This window comes from Rhincodon typus, chromosome 9 (genome assembly GCF_021869965.1).
Source record: "Rhincodon typus isolate 14 chromosome 9, sRhiTyp1.1, whole genome shotgun sequence".
Lineage (NCBI taxonomy): Eukaryota > Metazoa > Chordata > Chondrichthyes > Orectolobiformes > Rhincodontidae > Rhincodon > Rhincodon typus.
Window position 1 is genome coordinate 31,496,000 of NC_063340.1, and position 18,967 is coordinate 31,514,966.

Here is an 18,967-nt window from a genome sequence, read left to right on the forward strand (position 1 = left end):
GTTTTAGTTTTGCATTTGTTTTAGTCTATTACATGTGAGTTAATTGAGTTTATGCATAAAAATGAATTGCTTGGACAGATCAGCTACTTACTGTCCAACAAAGTCCTTCCCAAAATTCTCTTCTCTATCGACTTCTTCACCTTTTCCATCAGCCAAGGCAAGAATACCTTCTCCACATCTAATGGGAAAAATGACAAGCCATGAAAAGACATGAAACAATATCAAAATTTTCTTCTCATCCCAAGCGATACTACATAACAAAGCAGAGCAAGCTTACAATCAAGAATGTTCAATAACTGAAAACATTGAGAAGTCTCTATAAGTCAAGGTGGTTAATGTATCATTCCCTATTGGTTGATTAAAAATAAAAGTATGGCCTAGCTACAAAGATATGTGCATTCTATTTCTAAATGTATGTCAATTACAAACCCAGGTCTGCATTGGCGAGAATTGTAAGGAATGCCCTTTACAGCATTTTTAATATCAGGATTTCCCAGCTCTATACACGTGGTCTCTGCTGAGACTCAGTACTTTTCCAGTATGGAATGAAGAATCTCATTAATCAATGAAACAGTCAGGGGATGCTCATGGTGCCCTGATGGTGTCCCTGCTTCTGGGCCAGGAGGCCTGGGTTCAAGTCAATTTTATTTTACACAGAGAGTGGTCCATGTGTGGAATGAATTCCCAGAGAAAGTGGTAGATGTGGGTACAGTTACAATGTTTAAAAGACATTTGGATAAGTATGTGAATAAGAAATGTTTGGAGGGGTATGGGCCAAACACAGGCAGCTGGAACTAGTTTAATTTAGGGTTATGGTTGGCATGGACTGGTTGGACCAAAAGGTTTGTTTCATTGCTGTATGACTCTTTTTTTTCATTTATTCATTTGTGAGATGTTGCTGTCACTGGCTGACCAAAATTTATTGCCCATCCCTCGTTGCCCTTGAGAAGGTGTTGGTGAGTTGCCTTCTTAAACCGTAGCAGTCTAATTGCTGTGGGTTGACTCACAATGCCAGTAGAGAGGGAATTCCAGGATTTTGACACAGTAACAGTAAAGAAATGCCGATATATTTCTAAATCAGAAATGATGAGTGGCTTGGAAGGGAACTTGAAGGTGGTGGAGTTCCCATTTATTTGCTGCCCTTGTCCTTCTAGATGGAAGTGGTCATGTCTGAGGATCTGTGGTGAATTTCTGCAGTGCATCTTGTAGATGGTACACACTGCTGCTACTGAGCGTTAATGTTGCAGGGAGCAGATGCCAATCGAGTGGCAGCTTTGTCCTCAATGGTGTCAAGCTCTCGAGTGTTGTTGGGCTGCACTCATCCAGGTAAGTGGGGAGTACTCCCTCACACTCCTGGCGTGTGTCTTGTAGATGGTGGACAGGCTTTGGGGAGTCAGGGGGTGAGTTACTTGCCACAGGATGCCTAACCTCTGATCTGCTCTTGAACCCATTGTGGTTATTTGCTGAGTCCAGTTGAGTATCTGATCAATGATAACCCCCAGGATGTTGATAGTGGGGGATTCAGTAATGGTAAGGCCATTGAATGTCAATGGGCAGTAGTTAGATTGTCTCTTATTGGTGACGGTCATAGCCTGGCATTTGTGTGGGATGAATGTTACTTGCCACTTGTCAGCCCAAGCCTGGATATTGTCCAGATCTTGTTGCATTTGAACATGGACTGCTTAAGTATCTGAGGAGTCGCGAATGGTGCTGAACATTGTGCAATCATCGATGAACATCCCCACTTCTGACCTCACAATGGAAGGAAAGTCATCAATGAAGCAGCTGAAGATGGTTGGGCTTAGGACACTACCTTGAGGAACTCCTGCACAGATGTCCTGGAGCTGAGGTGACTGGCCTCTAACAACCATGACCATCTTCCTATGTGTCAGGTATGACTTCAACCACTGGACAGTTTGCCTCCTCATACCATTGATTCCAGTTTTCCCAGGGCTTCTTGATGCCACACTTACATTTACATGTCATTCTTACCTCACCTCTGTAATTCAGCTCTTTTGTCCATGTTTGAATCAAGGCTGTAATGAGGTCAGGAGCTGAGTGGCCCTGGCAGAACTCAAACTGGGCATCATTGAGCAGGTTATTGTTAAGCAAGTGCAGTTTGATAACATTGTTGATGGCACCTTCTATCTCTTTACTAATATTGGTGTAGACTGATGAGCCAGTAATTGTCTTTCTTTTTGTGTACAGGACATAACTGGGCCATTTTCAACATTGTCGGGTAGATACCAGTGTTATAACTGTACTGGAACAGCTTGGCTAGGGGAACAGCAAGTTTTGGAGCACAAGTCTTCAGTACTATTGCCAGAATGTTGCTGGGGCCCGTTGTCTTTGCCGTATCCAGTGTCTCCAACTGTTTCTTGATATCATGTAGAGTAAATCAAATTGGTTGAAGACTGGTATCTGTAATGCTGGGGACCACTGGAGGAGGCCGAGATGGATCATCCACTTCTGGCTGAAGATTGCACTGAAAGCTTCAGCCTTAAATTTTGCACTGATGTGCTGGGCTCTTCCATCATTCAGGATGGGGATATTGTGGAGTCTTCTCCTCCAGTGAGTTGTTTAATTGTCCACCACCATTCATGACTGGATGTAGCAGGACTGCAGAGCTCAGATCTTATCCGTTGCTTATGGGATTGCTTTGCTCTGTCTTTCACTTGCTGCTTATGCTGTTTGGCATGCAAATAGTCTTATTTGGTGGCTTCACCAGGTTGACACTTCATCTTCAGGTATGCCTGGTGCTGCTCCTGGCATGTCCTCCTGCACTCTCCATTGAACCAGGTTTGATCCCTTGGCTTGACGGTAATGGTTGAGTGGGGGATATACTGGGCCATGAATTACAGATTGTGCTGGAGTAGAATTCTGCTGTTGTTAATGCCCATAGTGCCTCATGGATGCCCAGTCTTCAGTTGGCAGATCTGTTTGAAATCTGTCCCATTTAGCATAGCGATAGTGCCACACAACAATGGAGAATATTCTCAATGTGAACGCGGGACTTTGTCTCCACATGGACTATATGGTGGTCGTTCTTATCTATACTGTCATGGACAGATGCATCTGCAGCTGGCAGATTGGTAAGGATGAGGTCAAATATGTTTTTCTGTCTTGTTGGTTCCCTCACCACCTGCTGCAGACCCAGTCTAGTAGCTATGTCCTTTAGAACCCAACCAGTTCAATCTGTAGTACTGTGCCGAGCGACTCTTTCTGGTGGACATTGAAATCCCCCACCCACAGTACATTTTGTTCCCTTGCCGCTCTCAGTGCTTCCTCTAAGTGTTGGTCAACATGGAAGAGTACCAATTCATCAGCTGAAGGAGGACAGTGCATGGGAATCAACAGGAGGTTTCCTTGCCCATTTTGAATCTGAAGCCCGAGACTTCATGGGGTCCAGGAGTCAATGTGGAGCACACCCAGGGCAACTCCCTGTTGGAGCGAATCGGACAACCTTTTTTCTTTTTCCTAGGGTGGAGGTAGCTATTACGAGGGGGCATAGTTTTAAAGTGAGTGGAGGTAGATATAGGGGAGACGTCAGAGGTAGGTTCTTTACTCAGGAAGTGGTAGGGGCGTGGAATGCATTGCCGGAGAGGGTAGTGGAGTCGGCCTCATTCGGGGCATTTAAGCGGCTATTAGATAGGCATATGGATGATAGTATAAGGTAGGGGTGAGGTTAGATAAACATTAGGTTTAGGGTAAAAGTTCGGCACAACATCGTGGGCCAAAGGGCCTGTACTGTGCTGTACAGTTCTATGTTCTATATAACCTCCTTGTGAGTCTGCTCTGCTCCTGGGCCTGGCCAAGGCGGCCATTAACAGGTTCACATAGTATGCCCTCGTGCTTATAGTTGTCAACTTTCTGCCTCTCTTTCACAGCTACATTTGTGCCCAAGTATTCTTGGAGATGGAGCACGCAATGTCAACCAACACTCTCAATGCCTTGAGAGAGATGTAGACACTGCAGGGGGTGGAGTGCCTTATTTCCTGCTCCAACTCCATTTTCATCTAAACTCCTCTCTCTTTATCTTTGGTGTCATTGCACTGCCCTAAATGAGTTCTACATGTAAATTGGTTATTAGTTGGAAACACAAGTGATTTAGTGGTGGCGGATAGAGGTGGAAAGTAATACAGGTGGGAGAAAACCATTCAGTTGTGCAAGAAAGCACTTTTGGATATAAAAAAGTTAAGAGTTAGTTATGAACACTACTCAAATCCATATTACGAGCACACGTAACTGAAACTGTAATTGAATGGTACATGAAAGATATTTTATGTTTTGGAATGAAGATGCTGCTGCAAGACAGTTAATCTAATTTTCCTAATTATTCACATAGATCAATGAAGGGAGACAAGTTAGACATTTGGAGTGCAACAGAAATGCGTCGGATGTAGGTGGTCAAGCAAAAACTGGGGTTCTTTTATAAGTGGCAGAGTGTGTTAAAACAATGATACTTTCTCTGTCAGCATCACAAATAAATTAAAGTTCCATTTAACATTGTTAAGGACAAGTTCAGGATGCTGCCAGAGAGCTGACTGCCTAAAACCTATTTTCTAATGATTACGTCTTTACTTTCCGTGTGCCGATTACTGCAATAAACATTTGGTCAATGTGTCCTCTACGAATCTGTCTAGAACTACAGATGGGCTCAGTCTCATGAACGTAGAACATAGAACATTACAGCACAGTACAGGCCCTTTGGCCCTCGATGTTGCGCCGACCTGTGAAACCAATCTGAAGCCCATCTAACCTACACTATTCCATTATCATCCATATGTTTATTCAATGACCATTTAAATGCTCTTAAAGTTGGCAAGTCTACTACTGTTGCAGGCAGGGCATTCCACGCCTTTACTACTCTCTGAGTAAAGAACCTACCTCTGACATCTGTCCTATATCTATCACCCCTCAACCTAAAGCTATGTCCCCTCGTGCTAGCCATCACCATCCGAGGAAAAAGGCTCCCACTGTCCACCCTATCTAATCCTCTGATCATCTTGTATGTCTCTATTTAGTCACCTCTTAACCTTCTTCTCTCTAACGAAAACAGCCTCAAGTCCCTCAGCCTTTCCTCATAAGACCTTCCCTCCATACCAGGCAACATTCTGGTAAATCTCCTCTGCACCCTTTCCAATGCTTCCACATCCTTCCTATAACGTGGCGACCAGAACTGTACGCAATACTCCAAGTGCGGCCGCACCAGTTTTGTACAGCTGCAACACGACCTCATGGCTCCGAAACTCAATCCCTCTACCAATAAAACCTAACACACCGTACGCCTTCTTAACAACCCTATCAACCTGGGTGGCAACTTTCAGTGATCGATGCACATGGACACCGAGATCTCTCTGCTCATCCACACTACCAAGAATCTTACCATTAGCCCAGTACTCTGTATTCCTGTTACTCCTTCCAAAGTGAATCACCTCACACTTTTCCACATTAAACTCCATTTGCCACCTCTCAGCCCAGCTCTGCAGCTTATCTATGTCCCTCCATAACCTGCAACATCCTTCTGCACTATCCACAACTTCACCGACTTTAGTGTCATCTGCAAATTTACTAACCCATCCTTCTACGTCCTCATCCAGGTCATTTATAAAAATGACAAACAGCAGTGGCCCCAAAACAGATCCTTGCGGTATACCACTAGTAACTGAACTCCAGGATGAACATTTCTCATCAACCACCACCCTCTGTCTTCTTACAGTTAGCCAATTTCTGATCCAAACCGCTAAATCACCCTCAATCCCATGCCTCCGTATTTTCTGAATAGCCTACCGTGGGGAACCTTATCAAACGCTTTACTGAAATCCATATACACCACATCAACCGCTTTACCCTCATCCACCTGTTTGGTCACCTTCTCAAAGAACTCAATAAGGTTTGTGAGGCACGACCCACACTTCACAAAACCGTGTTGACTATCCCTAATCAAATTATTCCTTTCTAGATGATTATAAATCCTATCTCTTATAATCCTTTCCAACACTTTACCCACAACCGAAGTAAGGCTCACTGGTCTATAATTACCAGGGTTGTCTCTGCTTCCCTTCTTGAACAAGGGGACAACATTTGCTATCCTCCAGTCTTCTGGCACTATTCCTGTAGACAATGACGACATAAAGATCAAAGCCAAAGGCTCTGCAATCTTCTCCCTAGCTTCCCAGAGAATCCTAGTAGAAGACTAAAACATTATTTTCATCAACACAGAAGAATAAGGGGCTGGATTAATGAATATTCATCTTCAATATTTGGAAATAATTCAACTTCCAAATATAAATGAAAAGAAAATAAATGAAGTGGTGTTAACCATGGAACATGGTCCAGTTTCCTCTCGATTTTCTTTATTATCCTGTGGGTCATAGACACACTCAGTACTGTGACACTGAGCCATGACCAACTTGATCCTTAATTCACAGAATATTAGTTGATTAAGGGCACTACAATTGGAATGCAAGTAAAAATAGCTGGGAAATGATGAACACAAAGTAAAACGATTAGCTCAGTTGGCTGGATGGCTGATTTGTGATGCAGGTGACGCCAACAGCATGGATTTGATTCCTGCATTGGCTGAGATTACCATGAAGGACTCTCCTTCTCAATCTCTCCCCTTGCTTGAGGTGTTGTGACCCTTAGGTTAAACCACTACTGGTTGTCTCTCTTTAATGACAATGGTAACTTTATCCTTTATATCAAGTCAATTCACAACAGCAATATCAAATAAAAATCTGATACTTAGCCACATAGCAGGCCACTAGGAGAGGTGACAAATGAAGAAGTTTGGTCAAAGGGATAAATTTAGCATGTTAAGGGAGAAGAGCGATAGGGAAGTGGAGAGGTGTGGGAGGGAATTGCAGAGTGTAAAGTCAAATTGTAAGAGGTCATAAAAGGATGAGATCAGACACTCAGGAGGCTTGTAGGAGTGGACAGAGTAACAGACAAGAAACCAAAAGCTTTAAAAAGAGGAGGGGAATGTTAAATTTAAGGCAGTACCAGACTGGAAATCAATGTAGATCAGTGAGCACTGCAATGATGAGTGATTAGAACTTGAGAGTTTGGATGGGGCAGTAGAGTTCTGGATGTGCTCAAATTTATGCTGGGTGGAAGATACAGAAGCCCATCAGTAGATCATTTGAATAAAGACAGGAATGAAAATTTCAGCAGATGAGCTGAGGTGGAGGAGGAATCAGGCAACATTACAGAGGCAGAAGTAGGCAATCATAGCAATGAAGGGGTTGTTTGGTTATAAGCTCATCTTTGTCTTAACTGTGCCAATTAGGACTTGAAGCAGCTAGTCATCAAAAAGCAATGAAACTAGACAGACCATCTAGCACAAACCCTAGGCAATGGAAACAACAAAGGCAAATTCAGCCCAGTCGACCATGTAAAATCCTCCTTACTAATGTCTGGTAGCTGGTGTCAAAATTGGGAGAGTTGTTTCACAAACTAGACAAACAACAACCTGATAGTATTACACCAGCAGAATCATATGTTCCGGAACATGAACCAGCTGACACCATCACCATCTCTGACTATGTACTGTTCCACTGGCAGCAGAGGTGGTTGCACAGTAGTACACATTCAGGAGTGAGTTGCCCTGGGAATTCTCAACATTGACTCCAGACCCCATTAGATCAAATATCAGCAAGGAAACATCCTCCTTGATCACCTACTATCCCTCTCAGGTGTTGAGCATCTCTTTCTTTTAAAACTCATTCATGGGATATGGACACTGTTGATGCCCATCCCTAGTTACTCTAGAGGTGGTGGTGAGCTGTCTTCTTTAATAGCTGTGGTCCATTGCTGTAGGTAGACCCACAAGGCTATTAGGGAAGAAGTTACAGAAATTTAACCCAGCAACACAGAAGGGAGGGCAATATATCTCCAAGGCAGGATAGTGTGTGGCTTGGAGGTGGTGATGTTCCCATATACCTACTGCCTTGGTCTATCAAGATGGAAGTGGTTGTTGATTTGGAAGATGCTATCTAAGGAGCCTTGGTGAATTCCTGCAGTGTGTATCTGGTAGATGATGCACACTGCTACTATTAAGCATTGATGGTGGTGGTGGTGGATGTTTGTGAATTTGGAACCAGTCGAGCAGTTGCTTTGTCCTGGACGGTGTCAAGCTTTTTGAGTGTTGTTGGAGCTGCACTCATCCAGGCAAGTGGGGAATATTTCATCACACTCCTGTCTTGTGCCTTGTAAATGGTGGACAGGGTTTGGGGATTTAGGTGACGAGTCACTCGCCACAGCATTCCTAGCCTCTGACCTGCTCTTGTAGCCACTATATTTAAATGGCTAGTCCAGTTGAGTTTCTGGTCAATGGTAACCCACAGGATGTTGGTACTGGTGGGTTCAGTGATAGTAATGCCATTGAATGTCAAAGGATCTCTGTCTGGTTGGAGATGGTCATCTACTGACCATTGTTGCAAACGTTATTCACTACTTTTCAGCCCAAACCTGGATATTGTCCAGGTATTGCTGCATTTATACATGCACCGCTTCAATATATGAGGAGTTGCTTAATCTTGGATGGTGAAGGGACCAGAAAGAAAGAGAGAAAAATGTACTTGTACTTATCCTCACCAATGGCCAAAGTTTAGACTGTTGGGAATAGTTGAAGTTGGTGGAGTTAGAAGTGACCTAGAGAAGGATTTCGCTTCCACCAGGAGTGGGGATTTAAAAAAGTAGGGTTGAGTCAGGGAGGCCAGTAATAAAAGGGGATCAAAGGTACTCTCATCTCTGATTGACTGTGGATACTATAAAGCCAAATGAAACAGCTAGGTGAAGGGAGTGGCCAAGAACATGAGAAGGGGGAAGGGATTTGGGGAGAATAGGACGGCACTGAACTCAGAGCTCTGGAGGTCAGAGAGAGAGAAAGCAAATCTGGCAAGGAGCAGCTGAGCAAAGCAGCAGAAATTTCAAAGGAACAGCCCAGTTTACCTTCACTAAATCCAGAGACAGAGCTCCTAAGGTGACATCAGGATTCATAAGTGACACAGGGTCAAGTGGAAGCTGCTGATTGGGTGAGTACAGATGGTGAGTGTTTGTACCACTATTATTGTTTATCGTTTGTAACGTCTTTATTTTGTTGTTTATAACTTGTATGGTTCTGTTTTAACGAGGTCAAGGGAAGAAGGGCCCCTAAAGTAATTCATATCTGATTTTAAGAGCTCTTTAGAAAGAACAAAGAACAATACAACACAGGAACAGGGCTCTTCAGCTCACCAAGACTGTGCCAACACGTGGTCTTTCTAAACTAAAAACCTTCTGCCTTTACGTGGTCCATATCCCTCTATTCCCTGCCTATTCATACATTGATCAAGATGTCTCTTAAAAGTTGGCTTTGTATCCGCTTCCACCACCACCACATCTGGCAGCGCATTCCAGGCACTTACCACCCTCTGTGTAAAAGAACTTGCCTCTCACATCTCCTTTAAACTTTCTCCTTTTATCTTAAACCTATGCCCCCAGTAATTGACATTTCTACCCTGGGAAAATGACTCTGACATTTTATCCATGGCTCTCATTATTTTGGAAACTTCTATCAGGTCACCCCTCATCCTTCAAAGTTCAACTGAAAACAAACCAAGTTTGTCCAATTTATCTTCATAGCTAATACCCACCAAACCAGGCAACATTTTGGTAACAAAAACTGAAAATGCTGGGAAAACTCAGCAGGTCTGGCAGCATCTGTGGAGAGGAAGCTGAGTTAACCTTTTGGGTCCAGTGATTCTTCTTCATAACTGGTATTCAGAACATCCTGGTAAACCGCTTCTGTACTCTCTCCAAAGCCTCCGCATCCATGTGGTAGTGCGACAACCAGAACTGTACACAATATTCCAAATGTGGCCTAACTTGCCACGTTTTATACTCTATGCCCCAAATGATTAAGACAAGAATACTATGTAGCTTTTTGACAACCTTATCCGCTTGTATTGCCACTTTCAGGGAACTATGGACCTGTACGCTTAGATTCCTCTGTATGCTGATACAGGGTACTGCCATTTACTGTAACTTCCCTCTGGCATTAGATCTTCCAAAATACATCACCTCACATTTGTCCACATTAAACTCCATCTGCTATTTCTTTACCCACATCTCCTGTCCATATATATCCTACTGTATCCTCTGGCAGTCCTCCCCACTATCTAGAGCTCCCCCAAAATTTGTGTCATTAGCAGAATAACTAATGAGGCCACCTATATTCTCCCTCAAGTCATTTATATATATTACAAACAACAGGAGCTCCAGCACTGATTCCTGCAGAACACCACTGGTCATGGATCTTCAGTCAGAAAAACACCCTTCCATTGCTATTCTGTCTTCTATGACTAAAGCAGTTCTGTCTCCATCTTAGCAGCTCACTGCAGATCCCATGTGATTTTACCTTTTGTATCAGCCTGCCTTGAGGGACCTTGTCAAAGACCTTGCTAAAGTCTATGTAGACAATGCCCTCAATCATCTTTTGTCACTTCCTCAAAAAAACTCAATCAAGTTTGTGTGACAAAGCTATGCTGCCTGATGCTAATAATTCCATACTTTTCCAAATGTGAGTAAATCTTATCCCTAAGAATCTTCTCCAATAACTTCCCTGATTATTTGTGCTGCCCTTAAACAAAGGAACATGTTGGCTATTCTCCAGTCATCTGGGACCTCTCCTGTGCCTAAAGAAGATTTCGTATAAGGCCCCAGCAATTTCCTCAACTGCCTTCCTCAGCTTTCTGGGGTAGATCTTATCAGGTCCTGGCGACCTGTCTACCTTAATGCTTTTCAAAACACACTCTCCTTTTTTATACTAACATGCCTCAGAATATCAACATACAGTCATAGAATCATAGAGATATACAGCATGGAAACAGACCCTTCTGTCCAATTTATCCACACCAACAAGATATTCTAAATTAATTTAGTCCCATTTGCCAGCATTTGGCCAATATGCCTCTAAACTCTTCGTATTCATGTACCCATCCCGATGTTTTTTAAATGTTGTAATTGTACCAGCCTCCACCATCTCCCCTCTGGTAGCTCATTCTACACATGCATCACCCTCTGCATGAAAAAGTTGCCTCTTAGGTCCCTTCCTGTCTCACCTTAAACCTATGCCTTCTAGTTTTGGACTCCTCTACCCTGAGGAAAAGACCTTAGTTATTCACCCTATCCATGACCCTCATGACTTTATAAACCTTTATAAATTGGCCTCAGCCTCTGATGCTTCAGGGAAAATAGCCCCAGCCTCTTCAGCCTGTCTCTATAGCTCAAATCCTCCAACCCTGGCAACATCCTTGTAAGTCTTTTATGAACACTTTCAAGTTTCACAACATATTTCCTATAGCAGGGAGACCAGAATTGAATGCAGTATTCCAAAAGTGGCCTAACCAATGTCCTTTACATCTGCAACATGACCTCCCAATACTTTTACTCAATGCAATGACCAATAAAGGCAAGTGTACCAAACGCCTTCTTCACTACCCTGTTTACCTGTGACTTCATTTTCTTGGAACTATGAATCCGCACCCCAAGGTCTCTGTTTGGCAACACTCCCCAGGACCTTGCCATTAATATACTATTACATATGGCTCCTGAGACTAACCATCCACCACATCTTTGTCCTTTGTGAATACCGATGCAAAGTGTTCATTAAGGACCTCACCCACTTCTTAATTTAGACCGGTTAGGGAGTAGTTAGTAGTCTAGGGGGGAATTATTTGGTTTGTTAGTAATTCTGTTAATTTGTTCATCATTAGGGTTAAACAAATAAATTGTTTCTTGTTATTTGTAAAGTGGAGATCAGGGATTTTCTTTCTTTTAACCACTTTTTAACATATTACAAGGGGAAAGGCAAGCTTTTCTGGGTGTTTCGGGAGTGATTATTAGAAGGGAACCTCTAATCCCGTCATAGCAGATTGGGGCTTTGTAATTATCAGAGGGTTCAGCCACCTCCTTTGACCTTGAGTGGATCTACACTTCCCCTCATTATGCTCTAATTAATTTTACATATATATGCATGAAACACCTTGGGATTTTCCTTAATCCTGTTTACCAAAGGCATTTCATGGCCCCTTTCAGTCCTCTTAATTTCTTATTTGAGATCTTTCCTGCTACTTTTGTGTGCTTTGTGGGCTCTGTCTGTCTTCAGTTTGCTAAACCATATATATGCTTCCCTTCTCTTTTTGACTAAGCTCTCAATTTCTATTGTCATCCAAGGTACCCAAATCTTACCATCCTATCCTTGATTTTCACAGGAGCATGCTTGTCCTGAACTTAAATCAACTGGCCTTTAAAAGATGCCTACATGCCAGATGTGGATTTACTCTCAAACAGCTGGCCCCATCTACATTCGCTAGTCCATGCCTAATAATGTGGTCGTTAGCCTTCCCCCCAGTTTAGTATTTTCACTAGAGAACTACTCTTATCCTTATCCATAAGTAACTTAAAACTTACAGAATTATGGTCACTGTTCCCGAAATGCACCCCCACTGAAATTTTGATCACCTGGCCTGGTTCATTACCTAGCACCAGGTCTACTATGGCACTTTCCCCAATTGGACTATTTATATATTTTTAAAAAATCATCCTGTATACACCTAGCAAACTCCCCATCCATCTAGGCTCTTGGCACCCTGGAGAAATTAAAATCACCCACCACAATCCTGCTATTTTTATATTTTTCCATAATATGTTCACATATCTTTCCTCTATTGCCCACTGGCTGTTGGGAGGCTTGTAGTACAATCCCAGTGATTACACCCTTCCTATTCCTAAAATCTAACCACATGACCTTGCCTAATGAGCCCTTCAAGGCGCTCTCCCTAATCAGTTATGCAACTCCTCCACCTCTTTAATATCTTATCATGCCCTAAACATCTAAATCCCAGAACATTAAACTTCTAGTCTTGTCCCTCTCTCAACCAAGTCTCTGTAATAACTATAACATCATAATTATATATATTAATCGAAGCTCTAAGTTCATCTGCCTGACCTGTCATACTCCTTGCAACAAAACAAATATATTTCAGACCACCACTGTTCAGTAAGCTCCTCATGTCTATTCTTCCTCTAGTCTTACTGGCCCATAAGGTTTAATCCAAAGAGATAAGTCACAGCATGAGAGCTCTAAGGCATGGTTTTCTCCTCCTGCTCTATGTGAGAAGCTAGGCACATTTCCAGCGTATGGGGCCAGTATGTGTGCAGAAGTAAATGTCTCTAGCTGCAGATCCTGGAAGCCTGGGTTTTGGCGATGGAGCCGTAGCATGGGACATTGTGGAATACCATGAAGCTGAGAGTATAGTGGTCACCACATATAGATAAGACAAAGTGTGAGGATATAGGCATTTCTGTGACTACAATCAAAACACTAGGATGGTATGTTACTTCCCGGTGCTAGGATCTAGGATGTCTGAGTGGCAACAGGACAACAGGAGGGTGTGGGTGAACAGCCAGTGATTGTGGTACATATCAGTTCCAATGACATTGGTTAAACATACCTTATAGGTTAAAGGGATGAGGTTCTAAAAGCTGAATATAGGGAGTTAGGAAGTAAGTTGAAGAGTAGGACCTCAAAGATAGTGATCTTGGAATTACTACCAGTATAATGTGCTAGTCAATGTAGAAAAAGCAGGGTGTATCAGTTGAATGTGTGGCTTGAAGGACAGTGCAAGTGGGAGGATTTCAAATTCCTGGGACATCGGGTGGGACAGGTAGGATCAGTAGAAGTTGAATGAGTTATATCTTTGCAGAACCTGGACTAATGTCCTAGTGCAAGTATTTGCTAGTGTGAATGGGACAGGTTTAAACTGTGCTTTAAACTAAAGTATGGGCATGGGAACCTAAGCAGGTTGACAAACGAAGGAAAAACAAGGACAGTTATAACAGAATGAAGAGTCAAATGCAAAAATGGTAGAAATGGTAATCAAGAGCAGGAGGCAAATAGAGCCACAGTACAAAGAAAAGTTATGATAATTAAACATGGCAAAAAGGCAAACTTAAAGGTTTTGTATCTTAATGCTTAATGATACATTCAGAAGAAGATTGACAAACTGATGACACAAATTGAGGTAAATGATCTCTTAACCATTATGGAGGCACTGGGAATTTACCATTCAGTGATATTTGAACTTTCAGAACGGCAGGAGGGTAAGAGAAAGGTGGCGGGGTAGCACTGTTAAGAAAAGATGAAATAAGGACAGTTGTGAGAGATGATCTGGCCTCAGATGATGTAGTGTCCGTTTGGTGGAAGTAAATAACAGTAAGAGGAAGAAGTCATTGATAGGAGTAGTGTATTGAACCCCAAACAGTAGCCTCACTGTAGGAAAGGGTATAAATCAACTAATACAGCAAAAATAATAGAGCAATGACTATGGGTGACTTCAATCTTCATGTTGATTGAGTAAATCAAGTTGTAAAGAACAGCTACGATAACAAACTCAGAGTGTATTAGGGATAGTGGCTTGGAGCAAGATTCATGAGCCAACCAGGGTACAGGCTACCCTGGATCTGGTGATGATGTAAGTTTAGTAAATGACCTCTGAGTAAAATATCCCCTAAGAACAGTGATCACACATGCTAGAATTTAATATTCATCTTGTGTGAGGGAAACTTTATTGGAAACAATTATGTTTTACATATATAAAAGGGAATTCCAATGAAACGACCATAGAGTAAGCTAAAGTGGACTGGGCAGATAGATTAGCAGGACAGACAGTAAGCAAGCAGTGGCAAGAATTTGAGGAAGTAGGACATGATTTTCAGCAAAAATATAACTCAATGAGGAGGAAAGTTTCTGAGAGGAATAAACCAACCACAGATAACCAAAGAAGTTAAGCAGCGTATTAAGTTGAAAAAAATAGCATATAAAATGGAGGCAAAAGTCAGCAGGAGCCCCGATGACTGGAATAAATTCACAGTCCAAAAGGAGCACTAAAAAGATAACAAAGATAGAAAATAAACTACATGACAAACTAGTGAGAAATATAAAAAACTAACATTTAAAGAGAAAGATGTCAAAATGAACACAGTCCCCTCAGAAAATTAATGAGATAGTTATGGAAAACAAGGAAACGCGGAGGAGTTAAACAGATATTCTTCATTAGACTTTATGATGGAAGATACTTCCAAAATAACTCTCCAGAGGCCAGTATCCTGTCACCAAGTCATTCTTTATTTACACATGAACAGTCTTTGACATGAATACTGCCTCAGAGTGGTAGTATCTCTGTCATACAGGTCTCTCTGATTGGACCAGATTAACACCCCCAATCAGGGAACTCATTCTATGATGTCCAGCAGGCTGACCCTCATAACAATCTTTACATCCCTCCCTGTCACAGTCTGAGGTCATAGGCCGGTCCTTTTTCTTGAACTCTTCAGGGCGTTTTAGGACAGGGTCAGGTGCCTCTGACTTGATGTCTGATACAGGTGGCAAGTAATCCATGGGATCCAGGAGCACCTCAGCAGAATTTCATTCTCTTCTTCTAGCTGCAAAGGTGCCAAGGTGGCTATATCCATCTTGTCTGTCTCTGATTCTGAGGAGACATTAACGTTTCATGGAGAGGGTGAACCACGATTTCTGGCAGCTTTTCCGACTGTTCCGAGGGGAAGGGCATATTTTGCTCCACCACTGTTTGTGAATTTGTGCCTTTCACATGGTCCATTTGCCACTTCAGGACCATAGCTCCCAACCTGAACTTTATGAATCACTGGTCCTGACCTCCCTTCGACCATGCCTCATACCCATGTGGGACCACATCAGTGATTCTTACACCAAACTTCATTCCCTGTATCAAACTCTCTCTCTACTTGGCAGAGTCTTGTGTCCGGCACTGGCGTTCCTGATGCCATTTCATCCTGACTCCCCCAAGGTCTGGAAAGATCAGATTTAAACTGGTGCGTAGTCTTCTACCCATCAGCAATTCAGCCGGTGCTATCCCTGCAGTTGCATGTAGGGTGGTCCCGTAATCAAATAGGAACTGTGACAGCTTGGTATCTAGTGACGCTGTAGGCTATTTCTTCAAGCCAGTCTTCAAATTTTGAACACCTCTTTCTGCCAGGCCATTGGATGTTGGGTGTATGGAGCTGTCCTTGTATGTCAAATCCCATTCTACTTTAGGAAATACCTAATTTCCCTGCTGGTAAACAATGGCACGTTATCTGTGACCAACACTTCTGGGACGCATTGAAAAAGGTACAATTTTCTATCAACGTCCCCGATGTTTGACGAATGGACCCTATGCACATCCAACCATTCTGAATGGGTGTCTATAATGACTAAGAACATTGAATCCATGAAAGTATCTGCACAGTCAGCACGCAATCGAGTCCAAGGTTTACCGGGCTATTCCCATGGATGTGGGTGAGCTGCTGGTGGTAATTTCTGTCCTTGTTGGCACTCTTAGCACTGCCCCACCAATTCGGCTACGTCTGCATCCAATCTTGTCCATCAGACATAGCTTCTTGCCAAAATCATCATTTTGGAAACCCCTGGATGGCCCTGGTGGAGTTCAGCCAGTATTTGGCGGCGATATTTGCTTGGGACAATCACTCTTGCGCTCCACAACAATATGCCATCCTCTACCATGAGATGGTCTCTCCAGGTCCAAAAACGCTTCAGTTTGAATTGTGACGACCCTTTGGTTTCCCATCACAACCAGATGTTTCAGTTTTGAAAGGATGGGATCTTTCTGTGTCCAAAGATTGATATTATCAACTGTGACTGGGAGCGTGACCATAAAATGTAAATACCATGATAGACTCTTCCATTGTGAGTACCACCAGCTGTGTATCTGCTAATGGGAGGCATGTCAATGCATCTGCATTTGCCACTCGGCCTCTCAGATGGTGTTCTAGCTTGTAATTATAAGCACTTAGTATTAGAGTCCACCACAATATGCAGTTTGAAACTTACAGGCGGCACTGCCGAGTAGGGGTTTGTGGTCCATGATTATCACAAATTTTCATTCATAAATGTATTGGTGGAGCTTCCCAACTCCAAATACGATTGTCAATCTTTCTTTCTCTATCTGGGTACATTTATGCTCTGCATTATCCAAAGTCCTGGATGAATATGCTATTGGGTTTTCCTCTCCATTGGGCCATCTTTAAGCTAAGACCACCCTGATGCCATAAGGGGAGACATCACATATCAATATCAGATCTTTCTTGGGATCATAGTGTGCCAACACCTATGAGGATGATTGCTGTTTCTTTACTTCACTGAAATCTAGGACTTGTTTATGCCACCATTTCCAAGGCTGACCCTTATATATTTTTTAAAATTTTATTTATAGAACTTACTTTTATTTATAGAATCCCTACAGTGTGGAAACTGACCCTTCGGCCCAACAAGTCCACACCGACCCTCGGAGCATCCCAACCAAACCCATCCCCCGACAAACCCATCTAATCTACACATCCCTGAACACTATGGGCAATTTAGCATGGCCAATCCACCTAGCCTGCACATCTTTGGACTGTGGGCGGAAACTGGAGCTCTCGGAAGAAACCCACGCAGATACGTGGAGAATGTGCAAACTCCGCACAGACAGTCGCCTGAGGGTGGAATTGAACCCGAGTCCCTGACGCTGTGAGGCAGCAGTGCTAACCGCTGAGCCATCGTTCCACCCCTTTTTAAAAATCTCTCCTGCCCCAACCTGTCCATCTTCCGACTTACCTATCCACTTCACCCTTCCTACTGACCATTTATTTATGATTGCTTGATGCAAGATGGAGGCCAGGTTATGTATGAACTTTCCATAATAATTTACCAGCCCAAGAAATAACCTAAGCTCCTGGACAGATATGAGCTGGGGCACCTTTATCTTCCGATGGGTGTAATTGAACAGGTTGACACCAAATGGCTACCTCATATATTGGTACAAACCCTTATGCGTATTAATTGTAGCATATGTCTGGGAATCCTCATCTAAACATGATTGTAAGTAAGCATGGCTCATGTCCAGCTTTTTGAAGGATAGCCCCCTGCCAGCTTTGCGGACAAATCCTCTATCTGAGGGATTAACTATGTATCCAGCTTTGAAAAGCAGCTTAGCGTTTGTTTAAAATCCCCACAAAGGGAAACCGATCTGTCAGGCTTCAAAATTGGTACAACCAGTGCTGCCCATTCCACAAATTGGACTGGTCTGATGATTCCTTTACTTTCCAGTCTTCTGATTTCTGCCTCTACTTTTGCCCATAAGGCAAATGACACTGGGCAAGCCTTACAGAATTGTGGACTTGCTTCCTGATCAACATGCAAGGTGGCCCTGGTTCCTCTGATAGTCCTTAGACCTTCTTGGAAAACTTCTGCGTATTTAATTAGGACTTTGCTCAGGCAGACCTTTCATAGAACATAGAACATAGAACATTACAGTGCAGTACAGGCCCTTCGGCCCTCAATGTTGCGCCGACCTGTGAAACCAATCTGAAGCCCATCTAACCTAAACTATTCCATTATCATCCATATGTTTATCCAATGACCATTTAAATGCCCTTAAAGTGGGCGAGTCTACTATTTTTGCAGGCAGGGCATTCCACGCCCTTACTACTCTCTGAGTAAAGAACCTACCTCTGACATCTGTCCTATATCTATCACCCCTCAATTTAAAGCTATGTCCCCTCGTGCTAGCCATCACCATCCGAGGAAAAAGGCTCTCACTGTCCACCCTATCTAATCCTCTGATCATCTTGTATGTCTCTATCAAGTCACCTCTTAACCTTCTTCTCTCTAACGAAAACAGCCTCAAAACCCTCAGCCTTTCCTCATAAGACTTTCCCTCCATACCAGGCAACATCCTGGTAAATCTCCTCTGCACCCTTTCCAATGCTTCCACATCCTTCCTATAATGCGGCGACCAGAACTGTACGCAATACTCCAAGTGCGGCCGCACCAGAGTTTTGTACAGCTGCAACATGACCTCATGGCTCCGAAACTCAATCCCTCTACCAATAAAACCTAACA

General features: G+C 42.9%; 1 protein-coding gene across 2 annotated transcripts in view; it reads right to left on the reverse strand.

Annotated features, from left to right (window-relative positions):
- rsph3 (radial spoke head 3) overlaps positions 1-18,967 on the reverse strand; it is a 91,548-nt gene that overhangs the window by 18,834 nt on the left and 53,747 nt on the right. For both annotated transcript variants that reach the window (XM_020534572.2, XM_048601490.1), the window contains exon 7: positions 92-178. In XM_020534572.2, coding sequence (XP_020390161.1) covers positions 92-178 — 87 coding nt within the window. The remainder of the gene's footprint in view (positions 1-91; positions 179-18,967) is intronic.